Source organism: Python bivittatus, unplaced genomic scaffold (assembly GCF_059951505.1).
Source record: "Python bivittatus isolate LINGU-HERP-01145 unplaced genomic scaffold, Pbiv_v1 ctg000610_np1212, whole genome shotgun sequence".
NCBI classification, from domain to species: domain Eukaryota; kingdom Metazoa; phylum Chordata; class Lepidosauria; order Squamata; family Pythonidae; genus Python; species Python bivittatus.
This window is the reverse complement of record NW_028277088.1, coordinates 14,109,483-14,125,463: the sequence shown is the minus strand read 5'-3', so window position 1 is coordinate 14,125,463 and position 15,981 is coordinate 14,109,483. Positions and strand designations below refer to the sequence as shown.

The window sequence follows — 15,981 nt, the reverse complement described above, 5'->3', positions numbered from 1 at the left end:
ATCAGCTAATAATTGCTCAGACTTTGTTCTGGGAAGAAAAACCCATGTGAGTTTCCCTCCATGCATGCAAGCTAAATGCCAGGTACTCCCAAAGTTAGAATATTTTAAAGACTGCCTAACAAATGAGATATTCCAGATGTCTGGCCACTGTTGTGCCAGAAACCCTTGTTGCTTTGAAGCTGCTGCTATCAAGCATTGCCTCAAAGCCAGATACAAAGACTCTGTAAGGGGATTCTTTTTTAGAACTGTTGCCTGTGAAGAATGCTTTATATTCCTTGCATTGACAGAGTAAGTATCCTGTAAACTCAAGCCTTTTTTAATTTCAGTGTAAGTACAGCTGAGAGAAAAGGTACCTGCCTAATTAGCAAAGATGCTTATATATCTATAGACCTGTATCTCCCTTAGCTTCCACTTCCTCAGAAATAATACTGGGCATTTGAAATACTCATCGGTTTAATTTTTCTGGGCAATCTTGTGCAACTGTCAAGGGAAGGAAACATTAAAATGATTGGCTATTATGTGAAAGCCGTAAGCCCTGTGTTACATATTGCATCAGAGTATGGAGCCAAAAAAGAAGGGCTGACAGACTATGTGTGATGATTAGGTGTAATTCTAGAGGAATATCCAACATTTTATACTTCGATCTTCCCTTCTAGCCAATGTAATTAAAACCTGTTTCACGGTTGGCTTATCATAACCTCCGGTGGAGGGTCTTCCGACTTGCAGAGAGCAACCTGGATGCACCTGAAAGTGATCTCGGGTCACTTACCGCTCTTCAGAGCCCTGCCAAGGGTGACCGTGAGGGCTGCGCAGTGCAAAAAGAGTCCCCAGGCCATCTTCTGCTTTGGACCTTTTTCAGAAGGTCTGAAAAAACGGAACCAGATTATCCAGTCTCTCCACTTAGGTCTTAAATCCTCCTCCAGCAGGGCCAGTTAAAAAGAAACAGAGAACTGATTCGGCCGCCCAGCCGCCACGGCAACTGTGTAGTAGCACCCGAAGTCTTGTTGATTGCAATGGGCTTTCTCTCTCTCTCGGCTATCTCCTTAAGTCTCCCGCATCCTGTCATTTAGCTCCGGTTTCCTGTGCTTTTTCCCACACCGAATCCACTTCCAGGAGAGACTGTCCTTGCCATGTTCAAATAGAGGTTAACGTGGAAAAAAAAGAAAAGAAACGAAAAAAGCCAACGGTGGAAAAACTAACAAGGAAGTCGCGCCAGCGGCACAGATGGACGAAGCGCGCGGAAATCCTTGCCGCTTTCCTCTCCGAAGCCGGTCGCAGAACTCTCCCAGGGAACGGCTCCGCAGGGCGCCCGCCTATCGCACAGAGGAGGAGTGGAAAGCAGCGGTGAGGCAAGAGGCGACTTTTCCCCCAACTTCTCCTCCCCTCCCTCTTGTCCTCTTCACCTCCCGCTCGTCTCGCCAGACGCGGAAGGAGGGGCGCAGGACCTTCCACCCTAGCGAGCCCTCTGAAGGGAGACAGAGCCGCCCGCGCGGAGGCTCGAGACGTGCCCGCGGCTCATACCCGGCGCCCGCCCAGCCGCCCCTGACCTGACGCCTCGCGCGCCTGGCGAACGCGACGGGGGGCTTGCAGTCCCAAAGCACCTCGGCGATGGGACGCCGCCTCAGCCTGCGCTAATCCAAGCGACTGGCAGCAGCGGTGGGGACGGCGGCAGAAGTGCCAAGCGGCTCCTTCCTGCAGCCTAAGGAGGAGAAGCGCAAGTCAGTGGCGCTGAGAGAGGATCCGACGCTATTTCCAAAGCCCCGAGTCCCCACCCCTTCCCCGCCCCCACCCACGCCCCCCCCCCGAAGGAAGGATCCACATTCACCAGAGCCCCGAAATCTACCCGAGGGGTGAATGGGTGGAAAGCCGAGAAAGGGGTGGAGAGGCTTGGAGACAGAGAGGGAGGGACCGACGGACGCACGAAGTCGAAGCAAGAGGAGGCGGGCAGGGGCGCGCGGCGATGTGGAGCCGCCTTCTCCTGCTCCGCTATCTGACCGCCTCCGAAGAAGCGGGGGCTCCGCGCAGCAGGTAAGCGAAGTGAAGCTGGCACGACTTGAGGGGCCCGTCTGAACAGGCGGGCAATGCGCTCCCTGCTCGCGCCCTTGGCGGGCCACCGTCGTCCTAGCACGCCCTCCTACTCCGCCCGGAGGCCACCCCCGCCGGTGTTCCAGCGCATCCCTGTGGCCCTTCGGCGGGCCACCTCCTTTCCCCTCCTGCTGTAAGATGCATCGGAACAGAGCTGGGGTGGTCCATCCAGCTCCGCACCCTCGATCTTCGCGCAGCTCTCCAAAGGTGTCCAGGCGGCCCCGTTACCTGAAGGGCTGAGCGTCTCCCGCCGTGGCCCCGCTTTCTCCGTGGCTTAGAGCGCACAAGATCGGCTCTATTGCAGCATTTTCCAGACCCTCTCCATCCCGTGGATCTTTGGTGCCCGTCTGGCTCAGACCAAGGGATGTGCTGCCTCCGGCCAGCCCCTGAGCACGCAGTGCGCCCCACCGCGACCTCGACGAACGCGGGCATGAACAGCCGGCCTCACGTCTTGCGCGCTGTTGCGCTTTGTCCTCCCTTTCCCTTCTGTCAAGCCCAGTTCAGCGGTGTCCGCCCCTCGGTTACGCCTCCGGTTTTGACCCTGAGTCTGAGCGCGCACAGCCTGCTCGCAGCCTCGCCAATTGCTCGCTCGTAGCTCCCCCCACCAACCCCCCGGGGCAGAAGCTTTGCACTCTGGGGGAGGAACCGCCTCTTACACCTTGTACGTTGGCAACTCTCCAGCAGCGCACACCTGCACCGGGCTTGTTCCATTAGTCTCTCTTATGCCTCCTGAGTTCACCGGCGGCGCCTCATGGCCCGCGGGGATTGGGCGTGTTCTGCCGACAGGCCCGTCCTCCGATGCTCGCCCCCCCCCAGCACCCTCTCTCCACTCCCCACTTCGAGGCGGCTTCCCTCCTGCTCCTCCGAATAATCATTAATATCGCCCGCGATGGCAACTGAGGTGGCGGACAACCATGGAAGGTGCGCGGGTGTAGATCTGTTTGTGTCAGCATAAACAGCAAGTGTAAGGCAAACCTCACTCACCACACACATTCTCTCTCTCATTCTCTTTCTCTCTCTCTCATTCTCTTTCTCTCTCTCTCTCACACACACACACACACACACACACACACCCCGCAGACCCCCAAGAGAATGGTGGGCTCTGCGGAGGGAACTGCCAGGCATTTCCTTAGCGCTTCCTTAGTTAGGGAAGGACAGCGCCCAGGCGGGTGGGAAATGAAAGAGTTCAGTGGGAAAGCAATGAAAAGGTGAGCCCAACCAGCCCAGGCAATTATTCTAAGTTGTAGGCGGGTAAACCTGTGCCTCCTGCTTCCTCCTGCTTGGCCCTGGAGCAGAAGCGCTCCCTTGGAGAAAAGGGGAGAAAGAGCTGAGGGCGCGCAGCCTTCTCACCTTCTCTTCAGCTTCGCTGGAGGGAGCAGGCGGAGATAGTGATGGGATGACCAGTGGGGGTCCAATGAATCCCGAGGGGCGGGAAGGTCCGAAAGGCAAGGCTCTGGAGTTTCATCTTAGCCTGGTAGCAAGTTCCGCTGCAGAGAAGAAAAGGAGAGTACAGAACTGAGATTGGGGCAGTCACATCTAGAAAGCAGAATTGTCACCTGCTCCAAAGGAGCGGAGCAGCGCAGTAGCAGAACTAGAAAGTCCAGGTCTGCTGAGTCCCAGAGTGTCCGAATCGCCCATGGCAGATGGCAACATGGCCATAAACAGGCCTACATCATTTAGCGAAGGGCGACAGAAGCAAACTTCCTTTTTTTCAGGGCCCATGAGAGGAAGCGTAAAGTCAATTTTGACTTACAGATTGTTTGTTTTGTTGTAACATCAGGAATGTAAAGCACAGAAGAGTGGAAGAGAGAACAGATCTAGCTGGAGCTTCAGAACTGCAGCAAATACAACATTGACTGGCTGAAGAGTCTTCCTGTAAGATCCATCCAGTCCAGCATATAAAATCAAGCTGTGCCAATGAATGCCCACACAAGAATCAGAAAGAATTAACTGACCTAGTTAATTTGTTGTTAGTTGTTTCCTCGCCAGGATGCAGTAAGTTAGGGAAAACATGCAGAGCATGGCTCCCAGAATTCTTTCCCACTCCATCAGCAGCAAAGGCTGTAGGAAGTGTCTGTATTTTGTTCTGTGTGAAACTAATGTGTTGCATCTGTGTTTATGTGTGGGTGTATTTATGCTCTCCCCTTGTGTTGAGTTGATCTGCCTTTGTGTGTATATGTGTGCACTGGAAACAGGTGGGCAGCTTATATTCCATTCTTGGTCATGTGACCAGAAGGAAGGCAGGGAATTTAGAATGGAGGAGTCAGGAGCATTCTGAGCCCCCACCCAATTGCCTCTTCCATAAGGATGCACTGGGGGATATTTTTTTCCTGGAACTGTTTTCTCTTTCAGAACTGGACCATTTTAAAACTTTCCTTTGCTGGCTTCCCCCATCATACCACATTTGGTTCCATTCAGTTTTGGTTTTGGCAAGCTATCCTGCTGATGGACAGCCAGACTGACCAACAGAGTTCTGAGCCTCTTGACATAATTCCTTTTCAACTTCTGTTGGATTGAAAAGAATAAAAAAAAAACAGAATTTCTACCAGTGGAGGCTCTGCAAAGTGCCTTAATCCCATAAAACTCACAAAAATGGACATGAAGTGCAAGTATTTTAATGCCTTCACCTTATTTAACTGAAAAGTAGGGTTCCCCCCCCCCCCATGTAATTTATATTTAAAACAGGAGGCCTATCCCTAAGTGCCTGCTAATTGTTTTTTTCTGACTTTTAAGAAGGGTCTTAAATTCAGGATTCTTTTCCTTTTGAGAAAATATAACACTTCCCTTGAAGTGGAAAAATCAATACTTTGGGCAGGAAATGACAATTTCAGTGGCTTTAAATCATGGGTGGGCATCTTTGGGGGGGGGGCAGTGAGGGCTTGCCAGATACCACACCTGAGAAATTGGAACTATGAAGTGTCTAGGGCCCAGACTTAAACAAAGATGGATTTGAAGTAAGTTAAATTAAATTAAAATTACATTTATTTAACGAATTGCAGTCAGTATATATATCTTGTTTGTCAATCAAGCAGTAGCATTCGACAGCAACTGTAGGAGCTAGGCCTCTGGAAGTCACATGGGATCCTGCAGCTTTGCTTTATCACACCTGAACCTTTTGAAGAGAAAAAGAAAAGACTAAAAGTAAATAAACATCAGATTTTTTTCAGACACACACAAAGTCATAAAGGAGCATTGGATCTAGGCAAGCGTGGCTCTGCTATTGCATAGAATCCTTAGTGTGAAGAGAAAGAAAAGTTCTTCCTTAAGCAACATGTGACAATGAAGATGGAATTACATGACAATTGCCCCCATCATTTTGAACAAGATTGTTGACACACAGAAAATGAGGGAGAAACATGCTAATACAGGTCACAGAAAGTATGCTTTTGCCTCAGCCAATTCTATAGAAAAAAAGAGAATTGCTTGTATCTGGAATACAGTTCATTCTCTAGACTTGCCAGAGCATCAATCTCTGTCCACACACACACAAGGCTGTAAATTTGTTTGAAATAATTTTCAAACAATTGTTACAGTTGGCAGACACAGACAGCGAAACTACAAACGTTTTTCACTTGCGGGTGGTAACCATATGGATCCTACAGTTCATTTCCTTTTTGAATGCAATCTTTAACTCAGCACATCTGAAGACACTTGTAGACACTTTCTCATTTTGAGAAGATGCTGTCCCTGAGGTCCAAGGAGACTTTTCTCTTCACTGCAGCTCTTAGTCACAAGCAAATCTTAAATGTTTGGAGCACCTGAATTGTCTGTGTACAATCAAATACTCACCTCATTGACTCTTAGCCCATTACACTGTGAGCTGTGCAAGTTCAATACCATTATCTTGTCAGCTTCTTCCATTCTCTTCGACTGTATTCTCAGAGCTCATCCATGTCAGATTTGGCACCAGAGTCAGACAAAATGGTAGACGTAGTCCCAGCCTTGTCTTACTCTTCATCTCTAGCCAGTCCCTGAGCGTATCTTATGCAATACTTATACATTTACTGGACTGAGAGTGATGCATATTTTATAACTAGTGCATCAAGTTCTGCTGTGTTTTCTTTAAGTGACGTTCGTATAAGTTAGCAGTGGGTTACCATGCTGTGAAAATCCAGCTGTTAACGTGCTTCATAATACAAACCAATGAGTTGAATCTTTCCTCATAATTGCTAAATTAGCACTCTCTGCAGCTTATTCCTGAGAAATCATAGGCAAGGTTAAAGTAGTGCATTGCATATTTAAAGTAATTTTGGGAAATATGTGTGCTAAAGAGCAGGAGAAGCTTATTGTAAGTGTGGCTTTGCTTACTGAGCAGACATCTGGAAAATAAGTCTGTGGTATTAAAAAGTTATACCTATGATATGGAAATCATGATTTTCTTCCTCTTAAGGTAGTTTGGTTCTATCTCGTTGTCTCTACGAAGCCAAGGGAGAATAAATGAAAGCTCAATCAATATATATATAAAGCTTTTTTAAATTAAAACCAATCTGCATTTTGTTTATAGTTTTCTTGGTTTTGCAAAACGATTTTGTAGTTTCCTTAATAGTTTGTATGCTTTGATGCTTTGCTTATTCTACAAAACAGCTTTAACCATTAAGATATTTATAATGAATGATACATCCACCATTCCAGCCATATGGATTAACGATCCATGGACTCCATTCTAATATTGTCACTAATAGACTATCTTCTTACAGTTAGTGACATTGCCAGCTGCTCTTGTTCTCATGAGGTTCTAAACACTGTGGAAAACCAGTCAGTAGACATTGGATAATCAGTTACTTCCATGAATACAAAGTTCACAAAACAGTGAAAGCTAAAAATTGATTTTCAGAATTCCAAAGTAGTGAATTAAAATATATGTTGTTTTGGTATTACCATCACCATCATTCTTGGTAAAGTTGGCTGCCACTTTATCAACATTTCTAGTTTTATACTTTTTACACTGAATGCTGCACTGGTCCTTTGAGAGTCATTTATGATGAACACAGATCAAGTAGTCCCATGCCATGCCAATAACTTGTGATGGTCAAAGAATTTTTTCCTTTTAATACCCTACTTTATGACTATTTTTGCCCATCAGGACACAGCTAGCCTTTAGAGATCTCATCAGCAGTCAGTGGAAAGACTTGTAGTATTCAGAAGTCAGTCAATGGAAAGTCAATGACTGAGAGAAACTATGAGTAAGACCATAAGTATAGTCCTTTTTGTTTGTGTGCTTTCCTTATGTGGCTACTCATACTTAGTGGTGCAATTTGTTGCCATAAGTAGATACTGAATTGATTTTTAAAATCTGTTTAAATATTTAATGATGATCGCTTTTAATTTTTTCCCCCATCTCTGTCTACCTTTTTGACATGTCCTGCCTACTGTTTTGAATGTAGTCCCTAACACATCACAACAAAGGTCAAATATGATGTCAGACTGAAAAAGGCTGTCCAATTCTGAGGTAAATAAATTTAAATAGACTGTCCTTGAGTCTATCTTTATTTGGCTGAATCAATCTGCCGATTATTAAATAGCAAATCCCATGGAAAACTATATATGAAAAATATACTTTTCTGGAATACATCACATGGATTAAATATGCCTTTTCCATAACCTTCCTTGTATCACTTTGCACAAGTCAACTGGAATTCTGTCCTGCATCAGTGACCCCAACAGAAGCACATTATGTTCTATTGGGTGCACCTGTGTTTTGGACTACTTGGATGAGCTGACCTTCTGTTTTCCTCCTTTCTATAGTAGTATCTTGATTGGTTCACCTCTGAGTTTTAGGTATTTTTGTTTTGGTTCAGATGTTGTCTGGTTTGGTCTTTACAATGTTCTGTTGAAAACTATTTTGTACTCTGATTTTAAAGCTACTTCCTGGAAGCTTTAATGTGGTTTTAAACAAATGCCCTAAGCTAAGTTGTGTAATGTAAAACCTAAAACTTAAGATAAAAGCAAAGTATTTTATCAATGAAACAATGTGTTTAAATCAATTTGAAGTTTACTCTTTTTATGAACTTCTACAAACTAAGAATAAAATAATTTCAAAATTAAGCTTGGCAAATGATTAATCATGACAAATCTTATTTATTTGATGCTATTTTGGAATAAAAATACAATAAATGAAAATAAGCTTAAGATACTTGCATTAGAAAGCTACACAGTGTGATATTATCAAAAATATATATATGAACGTGTCTATCATGTGGCTCCTGAGGAGGAGTATCTGCAAATGTGTGTGTATGTCTGTATTTTATGTAGCTCCCAACCCACTTCCCATCATGGCATGTAGCCCTCAGGCAAAAATGTTGCCAATTTAGTATTATTATGATCATGGCTATTTATTTTCCATTACTTTCCTAACACACCTAATTTTTACTGCCCCTGAACGCTAAACAGAAGTTTTCATTGCTTTTACAAAATCCAGCATGATTTTATATATGATTTTTTACCATCCTTATTATATCCATATTTTAATTATCTGCGGTATGGTAATGGTTCTGAGTGTGTCAGGTAATCCATGGTTCCATAACATTTATGAATACGCTAAGTAATTTCTTCCAACTAATCTTAGAAATGAAATGCATTGGTTGGGTCAAACTACAAATATACCGGTTTTTTAAAAAAATGTTATACATTTTTCTTTTCCACTGTCAACCATTTACTCCATCTGAAGAGCATATTCTTTTACTGGTTTCACACTTTGGGTCTGGGTTTAAAGGTTGCCATCCAGCTGTGCCAGCAGAAATGCTCTTGGATTTCATGAGCTACAAGTATGTTCACCAAGACTTGAGTAGAAAATTCCTAGCCACCCTGGTGTCTGGCACACTATTATTAGCTGTGTTTGGGGCAAAGAGAACAGGGCAGTGGGGGACCTACTCACATCTACATCTCTAGCATCTAATAGGATGCTAATGCTGCTGTGGAGTAAAGAAGGTGATGCAGCAGTTGGTGCCCTACCAATCACAGGGCATTTATTTGGAAGTGATTCATAGGGTGTGCCTTGTAACATCATCCAACCAAAGCTGTGATGATATAGAACCTTTCTTTATTACTCTTATATTGATACAATAATACTTGTGTGACATTGTTTACACAATGATAGACAGTGTAAAACAGTAGTAAGGAAAAGACCATTGGCTTTGAAAGGATCCTTTGGGCCATGAAGTCTAAACACTAAATCTTTGTAGGAATCCAAATTAAAGCATCCCCCACAGACATTTGCCTGACTTCTGCTTGAACATATTAAGTGAAAGGGAGCCTGCCGTCTTTATAGGTAATCAGATCTACTGTTAAACTTCTCTGTTTCCTAATTGCCAAGATTCTGTCTTGCTGTCATTTAAATCCATTATTGTGCCCTCTGGAATAATGGAGAGCAGGTCTTGGCCCTCTGTGTATTTAAGGTTGAAGAGTTCTGTATAAATATGTGAGCGTTCCTGAGATGGGAATCTAGCCTGAGGAAGAAGTAGTGAAGCATGCTTCATAACCAATACAGAATGAATATTTATTTGCAGGGAATATTTTATAAGGAAAGGCAAAGCCTAGTTCCTAGCTAGCTATATCCTACCAGAAGGAAAGTCCAAGAATATGTGTGCTTGGGAAGAAAGGCAGAAGGGAGTGATATCAGATTAGCAATCTCCTAGACACAGAGCATGCAGAGTGATAGACAAAGAGTAAACCCTTAAATCTCTATCTATACCCTGCTGTCCTGTTGTGGTGCATAGATCATGAGATGGTAAATAATCAGTGTCATTGGATTTTCACCTTCAACCCTTCATAGCTACCTTTACTTATATGAAAAGTGCTGGCATTCAGTATTCTCTTCTCAAGGGTAAACATTCCTAGATCTCTGAAATTCTTTTCCTAGCGTTTCTATAACAGTGATGTCACTGGTTGCAGCCATATAGAGCATCTCCGTCAGTGTGGCATCAGAATAGACTATTACCAGCAGCTGCTGACTATATGAATGCTTCCATACTCTACTCTACTCCAGTGTTTCTCAACCTTGACAACTTGAAGATGTGTGGACTTCAACTCCCAGAATTCTCCAGCCAGCCATGCTGGCTGGGGAATTCTGGGAGTTGAAGTCCACACATCTTCAAGTTGCCAAGGTTGAGAAACACTGCTCTACTCCCTTGAGAATCTCAGAACGGCTTGTAGAAAGCTCTTCGAGTCTTCCATTCAGAGACTTCAGTTATTGCTTGCTTACTTAGCATCTACACTGTTACAGTATCAGGTACCTCCAGATACAGTCACTTTCATTAACCTTTTAGTGGAATTCAGTAACATTTCACCACAATATGCCTCCTTTTACTCTAATAACAAAATTCCCATTTGACTTCACAGGGAGCAAGAGCCAGCCCTAGATAATTAGATAATTAACTTACACAATTAGCTTATTATCATCAATTTTTATTCTGCTTGCAAAAGAAATTAAATACTAATGTTTGTGTTTCAGGAAGGCAGACTTAGCAACAAAAAGAGGTGTGTGTTCAGCCTTGAAATAAATATATATATAACGAGATATTTTTAAAAAACAGACTATAAAAAATAAAGGACTGTTTGCTTTGAGGCTGAGTTTGGTTGGCTTGATAAGAAACTGCATCAATGTAATGTACTTGCCTTTGTGCACTTATACATTTACACAGTACCATTATTGAACACCAGAACAAAAATACAAGCATTTTATATTTTTCATAATAATACCAGAAGGGATACAACCTTATTAGGAAAATTGGAGCTATCATCATGATTCGGCATGTTTTAATGCATTCCCTTCAGCTTGAACGCAGTAATCACAGTAAACAGCAGTTGTACTGCATTCATTACAGATCAGCTCCCATTTCTCTGAGTCATATTTCATTTTCTTCAATAGGTGTTCATCATAATTTGTCTGTCAATTATTACAGCTGATATTAAATGGCTTTTCAACTAAATGTGTTTGTGTTATTTATGAACTTGAGTACATTTGCAGTGGTATACTTTCACGTTTCACATAAAATGGGTAAACCCACTTACAGAATGCTAGAAGCTGGTTGCACTATGTGGAATTGTGGGGAATGAAAAAACCACCGAATCGGTTTGCTTCTGATGAATTATGGGAGGCTGAATGATTCCTGTTTGGTTTTCTCTGTCTCAAAGAGTCCCATTTGTTTAATATGTGTTCTCTTAGTAGGCATGTGCAAAGCAGGTCTGATTCAGCTTGGTGCTTTATTTTGAGCATCAGAAGCAACGTTATCCACCTTGGCCCTTCAAAGCGAAGCTTCAGAAGCAGTGAGGACCACCTCATGGTGCATCAAGGAAGGGCGGGTCTGTCTTAGCATAGACACTTTGTTTAGAAGCGGATGACTTCTGTGTATAGACAACACACACACACACACAACCACCTGGGGACAGAATAACAGCCAAAGCAATGGTAATGCTCCAGTCCTTCACTCTGAGTCACTGATTTCATTCAAACCACCCTTAGATTGAATCATCTCACCCAAGCTTTGCACAGCCCTGCTACCACTGTTCATGAAGCATGAGTAGAATTCAGATCATATTCTGACATACATGTAAGTAAGATGTTCAACAACAGTCCACCTTTATGAATTTATCTAGTAACTGTACATACAACAATCACTTTGAAAACAAGTAATTTACAAAACCATACAAAAGCATCTTGAATAAAAGTGTTCAAAGCATTTCTTTTTAGAGAAATTAGCTAGCAAAAAATGGTTTCTTTTGGGGAAGCTAGCAATCAATCTAATATGGAATTAATTAGCTCTTATGCAGCAGATTAAAGATCAAAAGGCAAGTTAAAATAAGGCAGAAGGATAAATGCAAGCAATTGAAGTCACAAGTAACAAATAGAGAGCCATGTATAGATCTAAATAAGGATTGGCTAGGGGTTAAAAATTCAGACAATGATTATACAAGAACAGCTAGTAAAGAAGGAATCCTAACCCAGGAGATTCCAGCAACTAAGAGAGATTGGAGAGGATATGATAGCTTGTCTCTTGCTAGTGGAGGTTATGTCTAAGAATTTCCATGTCAAGCTTAAATCCTGTTAATTTTCTTTGCAACATACGGAACCTTGCTTAGCTTTGAAGCCCAGACAATGTCTGCCACCCCTTGCTGACAACTGCAAAAAAAGGAAAAAACAGGATAGAAAATTGTTGCAAAGAGGAGAGAGAAAGATTTGACATGGATTTTAAATGACTTTGGAGCAAAATTTCTTCTCTTGCACAGACTGTTAGCAAAGGCCGAGATGCTTTGCGGAAGAGTTGTGATACTGTTCTGCATCCACTCTGGGAGTAACGTAAATAGATCTTCTACAAATACTAGAAACTAAAGTCATTTAAAGGGACCCTCATGCTGGAAACAAAGAAAAAGAAGCGTTGGCCATGATACTTGCTCATAGATTGTCAGGGCAAGATTGCAGTAATGATCAGGCTTCATCTTTTCCAGAAATAGAGGAGCAATTTAAAACTCATTTCTGGTCTCAGGGATGGCAAAACCCTTTTCTGTGACTATTTCATCAGGAGACTCATGGCTAATAGTTGTACAAATTACTACTTGCAGAGAGAAATCTGCAAAGAGATAATTGGGGACTATCCGGTTTCTAAGGTACTTTACTAATAGACCCAGATGTACTCCAGCGGAGGAGGTGACTAGCAAAGAGTCTCCTCTGTGCAAACCATAACAATGCATGTGATGATGTCATCATGCGAATGCTGCCATTGTGGACTTGCAGCTCAGCACATGGAGGTATACAAGTTGCAATTTGCATGATGAAGTTACCCAGACATCCTTGCCTCCCTGGTGGCCCCTTCATTATGCAAATCCGAGAATTTTGCCTGGCATTTATTTTATTGTCTTTTTTGTACTAGGCAGACCCTTTTTCTTAACCCATGCTTAAAATTTTAATTTTAATCCTGCTTGCTGCTTTAGGAAGCTTTTTACAACTTTTTTTTTTTTTTGCTTTTATTTTGTTTGGTGGGTTTTTTTTTTCACACTTCTTATTTTGTAAACTATTCCAGCAATGTAAGTGAATAGTCGTATAAAAATAAGGCCTGCACAGTGCTTTAGATCTGATTCTGAAAACCTACTTCAGAGCTTGCAATGTAATGAATGTAAGATCTTCAGCAATAGTCCACCTTTATGAATTTATCTAGTAACTGTCCATACAACAATCACTTTGAAAACAAGTAAATTACAAAACCACACACAAGCATCCTGAATAAAAGTGTTCAAAGCATTTCTTTTCAGAGAAATTAGCTAGCAAACAAATGAGTTCTTTTATCAATCAATCGAATATGGAATCAATTAGCTCTTATACAGTACACTAAAGATCAAAAGGCAAGTTAAAATAAGGCAGAAGAATAAATGCAAGTAATAGAAGTCACAAGTAACAAAATGCATAGATCTAAATAAGGATTGGTTAGGGGTTGAAAACTCAGAAAGTGATTATACAAAAAGAGCTAGTAAAGAAAGAACCCTAATCCAGGAGATTCTAGGAGCTGAGAGAGATTGGAGATGATATGATGGCTTGTTTCTTGCTAGTGGAGGTTATGTCTGTTGGTGATTAATTACAGCTGCTGAATCTCTTTCCAGGTATGACCCTGAAAATAGATGTGGATGCTTTAATGAATGGCCAATAGATATTATATTTCATGCTCCCACATAGTCTTAATAAAAATACTTATTACAAATAATGTAAAATTATGTTTACTCTTAATTTTCTAAACATTTTTTCCTTCTGACAAATCACATCCAGGAATTCTTGATGTCTGGATAATTAAGAAAAAATTTATGGGGGGAATCATCCAGGTTGCCATAGCAGCAGCAACTTATTCCTTTTACAAAAATGCTATCCATCCTTTAGCTTCTGTGTACTGTGTGACTGGACACCTTATTAGCTTAATGAAGGATCTCTTCAAGAGGCTTATTTGTAAATTTTATGTCCAACAAGTACACTGTTTTATTCAGAAAGGCCATCTGGATAGGCTTGACAAAAGCTACGTAAGACCTTTGACAGCAAACAACTTATTTGATTTAGTGGGCTGTAAAGAGGGAAAGAAAATGTGATTCTATAAGTGTATACTGTAAAGCTAGGTTTTATACTGAAATGCTCTCTTGGCTTTAGAAATCATCTAAAGATTTATCAGTATAATACAACTTTCATTTCATGGCTGAATCTGGAGAATTATATGCTATCTGAAATTCAAGGATTCCTTTTCCATTATTAGCCCTTGTTTGAATACCCTGCAGAGAACAGAATGCCTGCTACTTGTCCGTGGTTTAGAGGTGGTGTTATTGGCCAACCATCACATAAATATTACATTCCTAATATATCTTTGGATCACGTTCTGTCAAGGAAGTATAAAGCACAGTTTTTTAAATGGCAAAAGAATAAAAAGGAAATGTACTTTGGGGATTTGAAAGAGGTGTCAAAAATGTGTAATTTGCTTCTAAGTAACCAGCTCAGAAAAGTGATTTGCTTTAGTTCTAGCAAAACTACCAAAGCCAAAATGGGGGATTTGAGAAAAGGAATTCACATGAAATATAAAAATACCTTACAAGAATGATGATGACAAGGGGTTGGATCCAAATTTTGTCATACCTAGAGAGTACCGTTCATTTTCTAATATCTCAGTAATGTTCTAAGAAACTTTAGAGACCAAACTGACTGCCCCGAGACAAGAAGCATGATCAAAACCATGCTGTTACTTTCCATGTTTTAAAATAATAACCCTTTTCAGATGTGTGTATGGACATAAGGAATGCTGAAAGTAGAGTTTAGAGGATAGAACACATGCAGCCTTGCTCTTGCCTCTTTCCAATCTGCACAAGTTCAGGCTGGAGGACATGTGGACTTGAATAAAGCAGTCAGATCATACTGACAAGCTCTACTTACATTCAAGTGCCTCCTGTCTGAAAGCTGTCATGAAAGCCAGAGAGAATGAGGGCAAAGCTATACTCACAGCTCCCTTATCACCCAATTTTGAGTTCCTCACATTTAGGGAATGCTCAGATGTTTCTGTTGTTACCATCATATGTTATAAACCATATCTTAACCTCGCAGTATTTCATAATTACTGTAGCATTGTTAGACACAATGATGGCTGGAAAGTTCCCTAGAAGAACCCAACGTGTATTTTAATTATTATATCCAATGGAAATATACAGTAGGTCAGGCATTTAAAAAAATTGTAATGCAAAATATCCTTGATTTGCATGAGGTGTCTTTAATGTATATCTTTAATATATAAATGGTAAGAAGGCATTTTAAAATCTTGGAGACAGAAGTAAAGCATTTATTTATTTTTAGAGATGGGCAAGAATTTCATTCACTTTCCTTTTTGACAAGCATCTACCAAGCTCTGTCTTCCTAAATCAATCAGTCAGTCAGTCAGCCAGTCTTTCTGTCTATCCATCTGTCTCGAATGAAATTATCGTTTGATATCCACAAATCTCAGAATGTTATAACACTGTTCTCCAAGTTAAAAGAAATACAATAGAATGTTTCTATTAAAACAAATATAGTATGGAAAAATGTTCACAAAAATGTGTGAATTACAGAAAATATGTGCAATATTATGTTAAAGGAAACTGCAAGATGTGTGTACTAAACAAACCTGCACACAAAATTGTGTATGTGCTTTTTTTAAAAAGAAGGCACAAATTGCTTCACAAATAGAGTGGAATGAACTTTAAAATTCATGGTGCTGGTGATGACCTGTCAAGCCCTTCATGGCATGGGACCAGGCTGTATGAGGCACCATGTCTCTCCAATCACATCTACTGTATATGTTCCATCAGGTCCAGTAGAAGAGGCATGATCTGGGTCCTGTTGGTTGGGAAGTATTGCATGGTGGGCCCAGGAAGAGAGCCTTTTCTGTTTTGGCTCACATCCTTTGG

The 15,981-nt window shown here is 41.7% G+C and overlaps 1 protein-coding gene across 5 annotated transcripts in view; it reads right to left on the bottom strand.

The window, feature by feature from the left end:
* Positions 1-3,868, bottom strand: part of NRP1 (neuropilin 1) — a 156,810-nt gene extending 152,942 nt beyond the window's left edge. Inside the window, exons 1-2 of one of the 5 annotated variants that reach the window (XM_088150053.1) lie at positions 2,314-3,868; positions 770-1,313 (exon numbers count right to left, since the gene is read on the bottom strand). In XM_088150053.1, the coding sequence (XP_088006179.1) occupies positions 770-836 (67 nt within the window). In that variant the 5' untranslated portion in view covers positions 837-1,313; positions 2,314-3,868. Of the gene's footprint in view, positions 1-769; positions 1,784-1,825; positions 2,290-2,313 lie in introns of those variants that run through there. The other 4 variants (XM_088150055.1, XM_088150054.1, XM_088150056.1 and 1 more) reach the window with 4 other exon arrangements.
* Positions 3,869-15,981: the final 12,113 nt, after the last annotated feature.